Below are 12,474 nucleotides of genomic sequence, written 5' to 3' on the forward strand. Positions count from 1 at the left end.
TGATCCTGTGATGGCGTTCTCGCTTCCCAGTCATGCATCAATCTATGGTGTTGGCCGTTTGACCATGGCATACATGTCGTGCTGTTTGCGTGTTTTGTTGCAGTAGTCTATCCTGGTTTGCAAAAAGTTTGTTATAGTAGTCGGCATGTAGGAATCAGGGGTCCATCGGGAATTTCACTCCCTGAAATGGATGATACGGCGTATACGGTGAGCAGAGTCAAGAAGTTGAGAAATTGAGATGCTCAGTCTCAGCGCCGTCAAGACTTGCCCGCCAACTTCCACAAAAGGCTGCATTTACTATTGATTATGGCGTGAGTAGCCAAGGGTCAGAGAAAAAGAGTCAGGATAGAGTGCTTATGGTACGGAGACGGATGCTTGCAGCTCCGTGTTGACTCAACTGCATGCCCTGGCATCGGAACAGAAATGATTCCGAGAGATGCATGAGTACGCCCTCAGGGTTTCGCTTCTGCTTTGGAGATTTCTGTTCCTCTCGATGGAATGGAGCGACCAGATGTTGTACGGAAAGGCTGCGTGCAGATGGAGCGGGTCTGTCTGCTTCATGGCGAGGCAACTGAGGTGTCCGCTTGCTGCGCGGGTGTCTCTCGAATGAGGCTGTCTCTTGTCACTCTTTTGTTACGATCACCGTAACATGATCTGAAAGCGCTATACTGCCCTTGGCCCAATTCACTTTTAGACGCTCGATCCTACGAGTCCCGGAAGTGCGTATGCAACGGTCGTACAGAGACACTACTTCGTCACCGGTTGTCGGTAAGCAAGCGAGAAAGCAGAGGCTCTTGTTCGGCGAGAAGAATTTAGCCCTGATGACCAGCAGGCAAACTCATCACCTTGGTGGAAGGCGAGGTTTGAGCCTTTGCGACTCCTCTCCAATCGCTTGGAAACTCGGACAAGGGCGCGGCGCCGTCCGTCTCGTGGGGGAGGGAGGGAGTAGGGTTCACGGCAGGATTAGCCGCTTCCGAGCGGGAAAACGGCCGCCAGCCGGGGCGTCGGTGCCAGCCATCATGCTGGTTTTCTGCAGGACGGGAGCTGCAAGGTGTCACCAGAGGTCCACAGCCAACGCATCTCCAAAGCTCGGCTTGCCGGGCGTCTCTCGCGAAACGGCTTGCATTGAAGCGGTAGAAATGGGGAGAGTGTGGTGAGAATGAGGGAGCAGAGATTCCAGACGAGGCAGCATGAATATTCCCGGACCCATCTCTGACTCGTCCATTGCCCCTTCCCATCCCCATCTTTCTCACCCATCACCCAATCCACTGGCCCACGAAACCCTTTCCTGGTGCGCGGAACCTCTGACGCTTCACGCAGACAGACGATCAGGCAACTGCGTTCGTGTTGTCCATCGTTGTTCTTCCCGCTGTCGTGCTTCTTGTTTCGTTTGCTTCAAATCGATCGCATCGCCCCCTGTTTACCCTCATCTGTATAGGGAAGGGCTCCACGCGGCGCCTCTTATCTACAGGTGATACCCTCATACGCGAGCAAAGGACGAGCCAGCCAAAGCAGAAAAAAGGTCGGCGCGCCTGCGAGAACAGAAGCGAGCACAGACTAGGCTACTTTCCCAGCCTGACCTTGTGATTTCGCGCCGTCGTCCAACCGCTTGCTCCGCTTTTTTTGATTTGGCCAGTCTAGAGAGTTGACCCTACTTTGCGTACTGATTGTCCCCTTGGTTAGCGAGACCAATCTTCCGCTTCGTGCAGCTGTTCCTGACCTTTTTTCTTGTCTCTTATACCGCAACGATGGCCATCTTTTTCGCGAACTGAGATGCCTGCTTCCTTCTTGGCAGCCTTTTTTGAGATCCAATCTCACCGCAGTCACACGCACTCATCTCACCCGAAACCTGTCTTTTGGTACCATATAGAGTGTTCTGCTTACTGTCGTCCCTGGAAACTTTTATAATCACTTGCTCCAGGCTTTCATTCATTCGCTTGGATTCCGACGGCTTGGGTTCACGCTAGATCTGGGAGATCAACTACTGCCCATTACTCTGTTAGGCCACCCTGTCTCTCGGATTTGATTACTTGGATACAGTCACGACTACCTTAACGTCAACCAACTACCACCATCTTCGGTGTCGCACTCTGTCAGGACTTTGCTGGAATACTCCGAGAACAATACAGCCATTGGTCTGGCCAGCATGCCATCATCCCCACCTCCTGACTTCGCCTTTGAGCACGGTCGTCGAGGTCAAATCCGTAGGTATCTCCAGAAATTTACCACCACAATCCGGAGAGGAAGCAAGGATGCCGATGTCGATGAAAACATTCCACAGTCGACTGCCGGGACGAACGACGCCCAGGAACATTCCCATGACGATACGTTGTTCACAAACACCATTGATGCCGACGAGCCTCCAGCGACACATGATGTCTCCGACGAGCAATCTCGACCAACCCCACCGGTCACAAATGAAACATTCCACGTTGATCGTGCTTCCGTGTATCAGGAGAGGGCACAGAAGTTGCGTGACCGATATGGGATGAACATCGCTGGAGGTGACCGCTCTACTTTCCCTGCCACCGCCCGTCGTGTTCAAAAGTCTGCAAGAATGCGAGTCCATCGTAGCTGCCATGAATGTGGTGTTGACTTTGGGCATGGTATTCATTGTCGAGCCTGCCATCACCGACTGTGTGAAGATTGTCCCCGCACTGCAGGTAGAGGGGTCAAAGAAGCCATGGCGCAAGCGAGGGAGTATCCTTTCCACGTTGTTTCTGGAGAGTCGTCGATGAGCCCAGACCTTGTTATGGAAGAAGCACCTACCGCTGTCTCAGATCCGCTTGATTCGTACGCGAACATTCTATCGACCAACAAGCAGGCTCCGAAGCCCTCTACATCTTTGGGTCCCATTTTGGCCGACGACAGCACACTGCCAACACTAGAAGTTGACGACGATATTCCCGAGTGCGCGCCCATCCGTATCACACTTAGTCCTCGCCGTGGCAAAGACGCAATGTTGAGTTCGATGTCACCTCACTCATCTCGTCATGGTAAGCTAGCTCATGTTCCTGATTAATCCAGTTCGCTAATCACGTTAGCAGTACCCTATCCCATTTCTACTATCAGAGATCCCATTGTGAAAGCTCCATCAGGCGTGCAACGTGTGTACCGCAAACCTCGACAGAGAGTCCGTTACACCTGCCACGAATGTTCTACACCATTCCACAATCATAAGAGAATATGCGACAACTGTACCCACGAGCGCTGTCTTGACTGCCGAGATCAACCGTCAGTTCGCATCTCTCTTCTCCCGTCTTGCAGCCTTACTAACATAATCACAGATCTCACAAGTCACAAAAATCACAAGCAGACCCAAGACTACTCGAAGCTGTGAACCAACGCCTTGCAGAAGTCGGGAAGTAATGTTATTTCTTCCTCTTCCCATCATTGTGCTTTTGCAATGCATAGCGGCGGGTTCCACTGCACGGATGAATGTTATGACCTTTTTGTTTCTGTCGTCGTCTTGCCCAATACAAGCATGCGAGTATTGCCTTTCTGCTTTACAACTTTCGTTTTGTCTTTATAATAGTGGAGTGGGCATGTTATTCTCATTCTGGTTTTGAGCTATACAAGACATCGGAGATACCCTTGTTCTGTTTGCGAAAAGAAGTACATTTTTTATATCCCTGGCCATTGTTCACTATTGCAGCATCTGATTATACCTTCTGCCGAGACTATTAAGCACCGCTTGGAAGATTGCGGAAGCAGTCGGTACTCTCGGACGTTGTTGTCGCCTTCACTGGGTAATTCTTCAGTTTCAACTTGACCGTGGATCACGAGCACACTAACACCCACAATCCTGCTCTCGCGCCTTTGTCAGGTCACCCTTTCTCTTCGATTTTAGCGAGAGAATGAGTCACCGCTTCACACCAACCTTCACGCCTCCTGGCAGTTCAAGCAGGTCGTTCAATTGGCTCAGTAGCACTGCAACAAATACCTCGAAACAGTCGAAGATGATTGCCTCTGCCGCAAGAGCAATATCGACCTCCAACAAACTACCCTCACGGTTCGTTCCGACATCAAAGTGACGTCACTATACATCACTGACTCTACGTTCAAGTAAACACTACAAGAACACCGTCACCATCGTTGTAGGCCCCGAAAAAGAACCATACACCCTCCACAAAGAGTTGCTATGCTTCTACTCCGACTTCTTCCGCGCCGCTTTCCAAGGAAGTTTCAAAGAAGCAACTGAAGGCAGAATAGAACTTCTTGACGTTCAGGTGGATACATTCGAAAGCTTCCAAGTTTGACTCTATTCACGCTCCCTCCTCAATATCGACGAGCATGAATCTTCTACCGCTGACCCAAGTCTTCCTCGTCATACGACCCTTGCCAATCTCTGGGTCTTTGGCGATCAATACCAGATTCCGCTTCTCCAGAATTGCGCCATTGACGCTATTATCAAGAAAACGGAACTTAGCAAGACCTTTTACATCGGTATCGTCAAAATCGCTTACCAAAACACCCTCGAGAACTCCCGTCTACGCAAACTCGCAATCGAGATTTGCGTCTTCGACATGACTCACATCGGCCATGAGCAGTCAATCTTTGGGGACGACCAGATGGATAACTGGAGTAAGGAGGCTCTTGTTGACTTCGCAAGGGCGATTAGTAAGGCTTGGGAGGATGAGTCGCCATGGAGAACTCTGCCGGTCCATGACAAGTGCTTCTATCATGTTCACAGTGAGGGAGAGCATTGCTGATGTTATCGGGGTCGCAAAAGGAGTGGTTTCTTTGGGATTGGCAAATACGACGGATGAGGGTATGCACGACATGAAATAGCAGTCCACCGGATTCGTTGGCCCTCCCCATCATCTTTCATTCACTTCTCGGCTTCAAACTACTATCTGATCGCGCTGCAGTGCACTTGCTAGAGTCTCTGACGTAAACGAAGTTCTGATAGAACATTCATTGACGTGGATCAATTTGAGATGAACTCAAAGTGTCGGCACGGCGTCGTCAGACTTCACTTACAAGATATCTTTTCATTGGATCGAACACACCTCACTGAGCGCTCTCGGACTTGCCCTTTCACCGCTTCGTCCTGGAGGTTACTTTCTCCTGCTGCACATTGCTATCACCTATCTTGACACTCTTTTTTCAACCTCTTCTGCAGTTGACCAAGTTCTCGCCAATCCACCATGTCGACTCCCTCGCAACAAATACAGACAGGCGGCTCGGCGGATAGAGCCATCTCGACGCCCAGGAAGCTGTTCACCAGGTGCGTCTTGAACCACGATCTATAAGACACGCGTATTGATTCGATGACAGCAAGCTCTACAAAGAAACTGTCACTCTCGTCATCAAAGAAACCAAGGAAGAGTACACTTTGCACAGAGAACTGCTGTGTTCATACTCGGATTTCTTCCACGCAGCCCTCCAAGGCTCCTTCCAGGAAGCAAGTACAAGCAGAATGGAGCTATCGGTAGAGCCTCGTGTATTACAGGCCTTCCAAGTTTGGCTCTACTCACGCTCTCTGCGCAATGCTGAGGGTATCGCCGAGAAATCGAAAGCAAAAGTGAAATTTCTCTGCAAAGAAGAGATCCCTGATCAGATTGCCTAAGAGAGACAAATGCTACTTCCATGTTCATTCCGAAGGCGAACATTGTTGATCTTGTCGTAGGTTCTGACATGTACACCAATCTTGGTTTCATCGCTCACATACTTAGACTTTGATCCCCTCTCCCTATTGAGATCATTCCGCTCGCAACTGCAGAGAAGGATGACATATCTGAGACGCAGATACCAAAGTGAGAAGACTCGCTTCGACGCTCGTTTGTAGCGAAGAATGCACATACTCAAAATTGAATCCTTACACGAGTGAGGCAAGATAAGGAGGAAGCTGTCAGACTCAGTGCAGAAAGGCAGAACTATTTAGCACTGATACATGCTTCTCGAGTTCATGAGTTGAGTGGTAGATGGACAGCGCACGATCGACGAGTGGCTGGTCCGTGGCTGGAAGTCGGGAAGAGGACTTTCTCAATCATGAACTCTATTTTGTCTCAACTTGAACCACAAAGGAACTTAACAATAAGCCTACATGTGACTGAGTGACAGTGTCTCTTGTCGTCACTTCCAACACCTTCGAGTGAGTCGTGTCACTTTCTGCACGCGTCGTTGAAACGTTCATCCGCTTGCGCCTTCCTTCCTTCAACCGCACGTATATGGAATTCCTTCCTCTACAAATGCTTCCTAGAAGAATCACATTACGCCAACGACATGAGATGAGTAGGAGATCAGCTTCCTCTACCGCACCAGAATGTCATTCCACAAGCTCCACGACGCCCTCTACCACGTCAGAGTGTCCTGCCACAAGCTCCGCATCGCCCACTCCCCGCTCTGTCACGAAGGCAGTCTCTGTGCTCTCTGAAACCCCACCAAATTAAGTGCGCAGACACATAACAGAGATTTCAAATGATTGACAGATCGACAGCAACTGCTTCCGCGTTCCGCGGTCTTGTCACTATCGAAGTCGGCCCCAACGAACAAGTCTTCTCAATCCACAAAGATCTCCTCAGCTTCTACTCCGATTACTTTCGCGGAGCTTTTGAAAACGGTTTCAAAGAAGCGGTTGAGGGTAAGATGAGCCTATTGGACGAAGATTCTGAGACCTTCTATATATTCAACACTTTCGTCTACACTCGTGGACTTCGCAATGCTCAGGGTCTCGAAGGATCGAAGCTATCATTCTCCACACTGATTGATCTGTGGCTTCTGTGAGATCGATTTATCATCCATACACTCCAGAACATGGTCATCGACTGCTTCGAAGAGAAATCAGACAAGGAGGGACGTGTACCGTGGAACACACACCTACACACGATCTACGAGAACACTTTACATGGGGGCTCCGTTGCGAAGAAACATGATAGATCTGATGGCTTATGTAGATGTTATAGGTGATAGGAAACGCGACAAAGTGATAGCAGCATGGCCACTGGAAGGTCTGGTGGATCTTGCTTCCACACTCTCGAAGAAGACAGCAGAAGAATTTGGCGACTACCATTTGCCAAAGCACAAGAGGGAAAAGTGCTACTACCATATTCATAACGAAGGAGAGAAGTGCACTTGAACAATGAATACATCAACTTGGGGTATCTGCGGAGCTCACAACAAATATGTCGCGATGGCCAAAAGATGCCTTTCCAAAGTCGCGTAAGTCGGTCGTCAGGGGAAGGACAGACTATAAAGAACGCTAAAGTTTGGAGTAATGATGACCGTGTGTTGGTGCCTTCTTCAATATACGCCAAAGTCGTCGAGACAATCCCACCGCTTTTGTTCACTTTCCTCCCATCTGCACACCGATCGTCATTTCCTCAGACTTGCGACTCTCCAGCACTCAGGCTTGATTTCCTCTCCTGTTCGACTGTGTTGGGGCGAGTCATCAACTTCCTCTCCCGGCATTTTCACTCCTAAACACCAAAGCCACGCAGCACTGTCACCTCACTTCTCCACATTGAACTGCGCCGGTCAAGACAATCACTCTTCACAACTCTGGCTTACAGCAAACTCAATCATCATCCAGAATCTCCACAATCTCCTCAGAGATCTTCAGCCAAACTACTATCATGTCGACGCCGAAGGAAGAACAAGCGCCTGTCTCATTGGATACGACCACAGCCGTTCCAATTCCTCCACGATCTTTCTTCAAAGCTACATCAATCCCGTCAAAAAGACCTCCAGGATGGGTTTGCGTTCGCTTTGTGTTTACACCGTACTGACGACTCAAAGTGCATGCTTCCAGACTACTGTTGATGTTGAAGTAGGACCTCTGAAGAAAGTCTGGACGATCCACAAGATCTGCTCATCCACTACTCAGACTTCTTTCGCGGTGCTTTGACCGGTTCAATTAAAGAGGCTGCCGAATCCAAAATATCCCTTCCAGACGAACGCGCCGATGTATTCGAGATTTTCAATCACTTCATCTACACCCGTTCTCTTGCGGATAGTGAAGATCACAAAATCGCGTGGGAATTACTCGTGGAAACGTGGTTCTTTGGTGACCAGCGTTTGATCCCATCTTTACAGTATATCGCCATGGACGAGCTGACTAAGAAGAACAACATCGAGGAGGAGACTCCAACGACGCAGATCAAGAAATTCTGGAACCGCACTTTGCCTGCGGCGCCGCTTCGAAAGGTCATACTCGACTTAGTCGTGTACAAAGCCGCCATCGATATCGTTTTCTACGAAAGATGGCCCCAAGAAGCACTCGTGGACTTGATCAAAACCGTTTATCACAAAGAAGACACCGCAAAAAGGCACTCGATGCCTACCAGAGACAAATGCTACTATCACGTACACAACGAGGGACAGCACTGCTAAATAAGAAGAATGAACCTTATCTCAACGAATGGAGCTCCAGGGAGAACAACCATCAAAAGGTACAAAGAGTCTGAGGCAGTCGCTCAAGGGAGGCGCTATATCTCGAGAATCCGGATATATAGGACGAATCTTAATCGAACTATGCTCTACTACAGCCCTCGACGGCCTTCGCATATGCTTAGCCTTGTCTCCTCTGCATTTCTCTGAACGATTGTGAAGCTGTAAGTTATGGTCTCCCTTGAACCGGTCTATCCACCCTGCAGAAATGATAATCCAAAGGACGACAAATCTTGTGGATATTGCTGCGACCCTGGAAAGTAAAGTATGGTGTATTGGTTAGTGCTGCTAAGCATCACATGTTTGAACACATGAGGAGGCGGAAGCTTCGGAAATCTGTATCTCCTAGTTGGAACAGTCCTAATCAAGTTGCTTTCCCGATTGGAGCTGCCGATCCACATCTCTCCCCTTCGTTATGAATATGATAATAACACCCATATCTCCCTCTTGGTAAATCGTTCCTATCTTTCTCTTCTTTACCCAGACCAGACACAGTCACCAGCAAATCTCTTAGAATCTCCTTTGTCCACCTCTCCTCGTTGTTCAGCACATACTCCTTGACACCGTTCGAAAATGCCATTCTATCAACAAAGAAGGCCCTCAGTGGCGACCCTCGCATCGTATTCTCATATACGTAATTGAGCATACGACAAGGAATGACATTTTCAGTATCGCTTTTCACCAGTATATTCGTCATCACTGCGTTCTGCAACGCTGGAGCTGAATACCTAGAGCCGAAGATCCAAAGGGCACATAGAGTGTCGAAGCCAAGGTTGATACGAGAAATGCCGTGTTTATCCGTCAACTCATTGGTATAGCAAAAGATCTCGAAGACGCCAAAGATGTATGCGCTTTCGTTGGGAAGCGAGGATGTGATGGATGAGGGCTCGGAAGTAAAGGCTCCAGCTGCGGTGCGATAGTAGTCTGACCAGAAACAGAGGACGTCCTTGTGGATGTGGAATTCTTGGGGTGTGGAGGTGTGTTGGCCAAAGACCATGGAGATGATTTCTTTCCGGCATTCCCTAGAAGGATATTAGGATGGTGTGTGGCAGTATCTTTGTTGATATTTGACTTACGCAGGGAGTTTTGTAGATGGTATGGAAGTTGCTATCGTTTTTGTAGTGTAGCAAGGAGAATTTGAGATGGATTCCGCGGTGGTCGCGAGCTTCTCGTTACTTTCGTAGGCAGGTCTTTGTCTGTGCTCTTTATTCAGTCGCAATAAAAATGACAGCTTATGTCTCCATGACCGCCTGCGTGATGTGTCCGATGCCATGTCGAGCTGTCACGGGTGGCCAGTATCAAGGTGATGGAGGAAGACCAAGTCCTTTTTTATTGACAGAGTCCGAATGTGGATGAGGCGACTGTCACTCTCGGAGTCGTCAAGTCATGCGTTGTACGAATGAGTCCAAACTAGAGACGGTCGACCTCTGGTTATCCGTGGCTCGCGTTGCGCAAATTAGAGCTACCAAGATGAGGCAACATGTGTCGGCTTACGGTCCTTGAGCGACTGCACAACGATGTACACTGGGACTCTCTGCTGTACATAATATAGTGACAGTCAAGCCGGAGTTCGCTATCATGGCTAGCTTCAGGTGAGAACCAATCGTGGGCATCAAGGTGTACTGCGGCGTTGAGGCGATTATGGTCCACCAATTTGGACAGAGAGCAAAAGCGAGGTTGATTGCGAAAGATTAAAAAAAAAGTCGCGGTTTTTCAGCAAGAAGACGGTAGACATTATAAGACTAAGGTGCCAGCCTGTCAATTGCGCTCGCTGCTTCCATCATTGTTCTTCTTTGGACTTTTCAGAAGACTGGCCTATCCATGGTTTGGTTTCGGCGCGGTAATTCTCGCTACTGCTGCCCAACACACGCCAGCGAGAAGAGAGGTACAAAGCAGAAGGAGTCGACTCATTCGTCGGACGACGACATGGCCCCCAAAACTGTGTCCCGAGTCAGAGAGCTGCCGCCAAAGTCGTGCTTTCGTGGTGAAACAGTCTACCTCCTTGTTGGCATGGGCTCCGAACAGGAAATCTTCACCGAATACAAGAACATCCTCTGCTTCTACTTCCCTGGCTACTTCCAAGGAGCACTTTCTGGGGCATTCTCGGAGGCTTCCATGGACCCGCTATCGATGAACGCTATTGACATTCGACTCTACGAGACGGTACACTACTTTCTGCAAAGAGGTCAGCTGAGTGAGGATTCTGATTTGTCCTGGGAGGATCTGTTCCGGATCTGGCTCTTCGGAGATCAACATATCATTCCTGCCTTGCAGAACGAAGTCATGGACGTTCTGATTGCCAAATTTGATACTGACCGCAAGGTCCCGGCCAAATGCATACCGCTGATCTATTCGAACGCTCTGTCAGAGGCACATCTGCGCACACTCCTGGTGGACTGGACACTGTATCTGGGGCAGTACACCCTTGTCTTCAGCGATGAGTTGATCGACACTTTTCCAAAGGCGTACTGGCTTGCTGTACTACGAGCCAGTGGCGACCGACCTCGTAAACGAGCAGCCGATGAACCTTTCAGTGTGACGAAGTCAAGATGTCATTATCACGTCCATGGCAAGGATGAGAGTTGCGGAATGCTAAAACAGACAATTCAAAAACTTCGTGATTGTGGAATCGCGGCACCCCACAAGCATTGCCGGTCCGGAGGAATCATTCATGGCGCTAGCTTGCCCAACGGTTTCGACATATATACGTACCGATGAATGTCTAGGTTAGCCAGATATGTAAATGCATACTTACATATACAAGCGATCTTGAGTAGATCTCAAGTGTCCTTGTCAGATTCGCCCTCGACATCGTCTTCGCCTTCCTTCGTGACGCGCTTGCCCTGTACGCCCTTCTCAACTTCGGGAACCAGGCTGTCCATGTACTCCTTATTCTTGCCGACAAGAGTGACCGTGTTTCTTGCCTTGCCCCATCTTGGGTAACTGCATTCATGTGTCAGTGACCAATCACGATAGCATATGTGGATATTCGCTTACCTTCCAACCTTGACGCCCTCGGGCTCAACCTTCTTAGCCAGCTCGGTCAAGTATGATGCAACTCCACTCTCAGGCAGCGGTGTCGAAATAATAATTCGATAAACACTCTTGCCTTCAGGATCGGTCAATCTCGGCAGTAACTTGGGCTTTAAGCCAGTGAGCATGCGCTCGAATAGTCTGGGTACGCCAGGTAGAATGTGAATGTTTCCATTGACGACAGCGACGGGCACCCAAAGATCATCGGCTGTGAAGACGACTTGCTGCTCACTAGATAGATTCTTGTCGTGAGGCAGGATGACCATGCGCTTCTTGGCCTCGAGTGCAGGGGAAGGAGTGTTCCAGTCAAAGTTGGGCTGGCCAGGATGAGGTCTGCTGAGACGCTTCATGCGTGAGAAAGTGTCATCATGAAGAACCAAGGGCAGATCAAAGGCGTTGGCAATGCTTTGATAGGTGATGTCGTCGTGAGTGGGACCGATACCGCCAGATGTGACGACGAAGTCGTAGTTTGATGACATGCGGCGGACAGCCTCCACGATTTCTGACTCTTCATCGCCGATAACTTCGATACGCTTGAGGTTGATGCCTAGGCTGAAGCAGAACTTGGCGAGGTAGGCACTGTTTGTGTCGACAGTCTAGAGGAACGTAAGCATTGGCACCTTTTTCTCCATTTGCTGGTAAGAAGTGAAAGAAATGAAATGGCATTTCTTTGATGTTCGAACGACCACATCCCAATCAATACTACGACAGTTGGTGGCAGGACGAGAACAGTAATGAGATCCACCAACCTTTCCACCCAACACTTCATCTCCGATGATGAGACATGCGGCTGTGTTGATAGTGCGCTTGCTGTTTGCGTCGGCCATGATTGCAGGACTGCTAGTAAGTCTGTTGGAAACGGCAGCTGCGGATTGATGCAGGTAGTTTGGCAAAGGACGACTGAGATGACGTGCTACTTGGTTGATGCGGGCGAACATGTGGGAGCCAACACAAGACTTTCTGGATGAATACGAACAAGAAGTGGAAGGAACAAACACGCGTCTATGGTGTTTACGGAAGGTGCAGTCAAGATGTCATTGTCGTTTGCGG

The 12,474-nt window shown here is 49.3% G+C and overlaps 8 protein-coding genes across 8 annotated transcripts; 6 read left to right on the plus strand and 2 right to left on the minus strand.

Moving 5' to 3' along the window:
- Window positions 1–2,146: 2,146 nt before the first annotated feature.
- Window positions 2,147–3,369, plus strand: AUEXF2481DRAFT_24500 (uncharacterized protein; the record flags this gene model as incomplete). The annotated part of the gene is made up of 3 exons (XM_013493187.1): window positions 2,147–2,996; window positions 3,048–3,234; window positions 3,288–3,369. The coding sequence occupies 3 exons, from the start codon at window positions 2,147–2,149 to the stop codon at window positions 3,367–3,369; spliced, it is 1,119 nt and encodes a 372-aa protein (XP_013348641.1).
- A 488-nt stretch (window positions 3,370–3,857) lies between these two features.
- On the plus strand, window positions 3,858–4,712 carry AUEXF2481DRAFT_24501 (uncharacterized protein; the record flags this gene model as incomplete). Its single annotated transcript, XM_013493188.1, has 3 exons — window positions 3,858–4,012; window positions 4,067–4,229; window positions 4,293–4,712. 3 exons carry the CDS (start codon window positions 3,858–3,860, stop codon window positions 4,710–4,712), a joined length of 738 nt encoding a protein of 245 aa, XP_013348642.1.
- Window positions 4,713–5,150: 438 nt separating this feature from the next.
- AUEXF2481DRAFT_112 (uncharacterized protein) lies at window positions 5,151–5,572 on the plus strand (the record flags this gene model as incomplete). Its single annotated transcript, XM_013493147.1, has 2 exons — window positions 5,151–5,230; window positions 5,281–5,572. 2 exons carry the CDS (start codon window positions 5,151–5,153, stop codon window positions 5,570–5,572), a joined length of 372 nt encoding a protein of 123 aa, XP_013348601.1.
- Window positions 5,573–6,423: 851 nt separating this feature from the next.
- Window positions 6,424–7,081, plus strand: AUEXF2481DRAFT_24503 (uncharacterized protein; the record flags this gene model as incomplete). The annotated part of the gene is made up of 2 exons (XM_013493189.1): window positions 6,424–6,725; window positions 6,757–7,081. 2 exons carry the CDS (start codon window positions 6,424–6,426, stop codon window positions 7,079–7,081), a joined length of 627 nt encoding a protein of 208 aa, XP_013348643.1.
- A 496-nt stretch (window positions 7,082–7,577) lies between these two features.
- AUEXF2481DRAFT_113 (uncharacterized protein) lies at window positions 7,578–8,334 on the plus strand (the record flags this gene model as incomplete). The annotated part of the gene is made up of 2 exons (XM_013493149.1): window positions 7,578–7,723; window positions 7,776–8,334. The coding sequence occupies 2 exons, from the start codon at window positions 7,578–7,580 to the stop codon at window positions 8,332–8,334; spliced, it is 705 nt and encodes a 234-aa protein (XP_013348603.1).
- Window positions 8,335–8,730: 396 nt separating this feature from the next.
- On the minus strand, window positions 8,731–9,935 carry AUEXF2481DRAFT_34340 (uncharacterized protein). The gene is made up of 2 exons (XM_013493191.1): window positions 9,468–9,935; window positions 8,731–9,413 (listed from the first exon to the last, which is right to left on the minus strand). Exons 1-2 carry the CDS (start codon window positions 9,662–9,664, stop codon window positions 8,756–8,758), a joined length of 855 nt encoding a protein of 284 aa, XP_013348645.1. The 5' UTR covers window positions 9,665–9,935; the 3' UTR covers window positions 8,731–8,755.
- A 382-nt stretch (window positions 9,936–10,317) lies between these two features.
- AUEXF2481DRAFT_24506 (uncharacterized protein) lies at window positions 10,318–10,930 on the plus strand (the record flags this gene model as incomplete). Its single annotated transcript, XM_013493192.1, has 2 exons — window positions 10,318–10,796; window positions 10,855–10,930. The coding sequence occupies 2 exons, from the start codon at window positions 10,318–10,320 to the stop codon at window positions 10,928–10,930; spliced, it is 555 nt and encodes a 184-aa protein (XP_013348646.1).
- A 241-nt stretch (window positions 10,931–11,171) lies between these two features.
- On the minus strand, window positions 11,172–12,362 carry AUEXF2481DRAFT_115 (uncharacterized protein; the record flags this gene model as incomplete). Its single annotated transcript, XM_013493152.1, has 3 exons — window positions 11,172–11,334; window positions 11,389–12,020; window positions 12,174–12,362. The coding sequence occupies 3 exons, from the start codon at window positions 12,360–12,362 to the stop codon at window positions 11,172–11,174; spliced, it is 984 nt and encodes a 327-aa protein (XP_013348606.1).
- Between the last annotated feature and the right edge of the window lie 112 nt (window positions 12,363–12,474).

Source organism: Aureobasidium subglaciale (assembly GCF_000721755.1).
Source record: "Aureobasidium subglaciale EXF-2481 unplaced genomic scaffold scaffold_0, whole genome shotgun sequence".
Lineage (NCBI taxonomy): Eukaryota > Fungi > Ascomycota > Dothideomycetes > Dothideales > Saccotheciaceae > Aureobasidium > Aureobasidium subglaciale.

Coding starts and splice junctions, on each gene's coding strand:
- AUEXF2481DRAFT_34340 (XM_013493191.1), bottom strand. CDS start 9,664: ATGGCATCGGACACATCACGCAGGCGGTCATGGAGACATAAGCTGTCA. Junction 9,414..9,467: donor CCATCTACAAAACTCCCTGC/GTAAGTCAAATA, acceptor ATATCCTTCTAG/GGAATGCCGGAAAGAAATCA.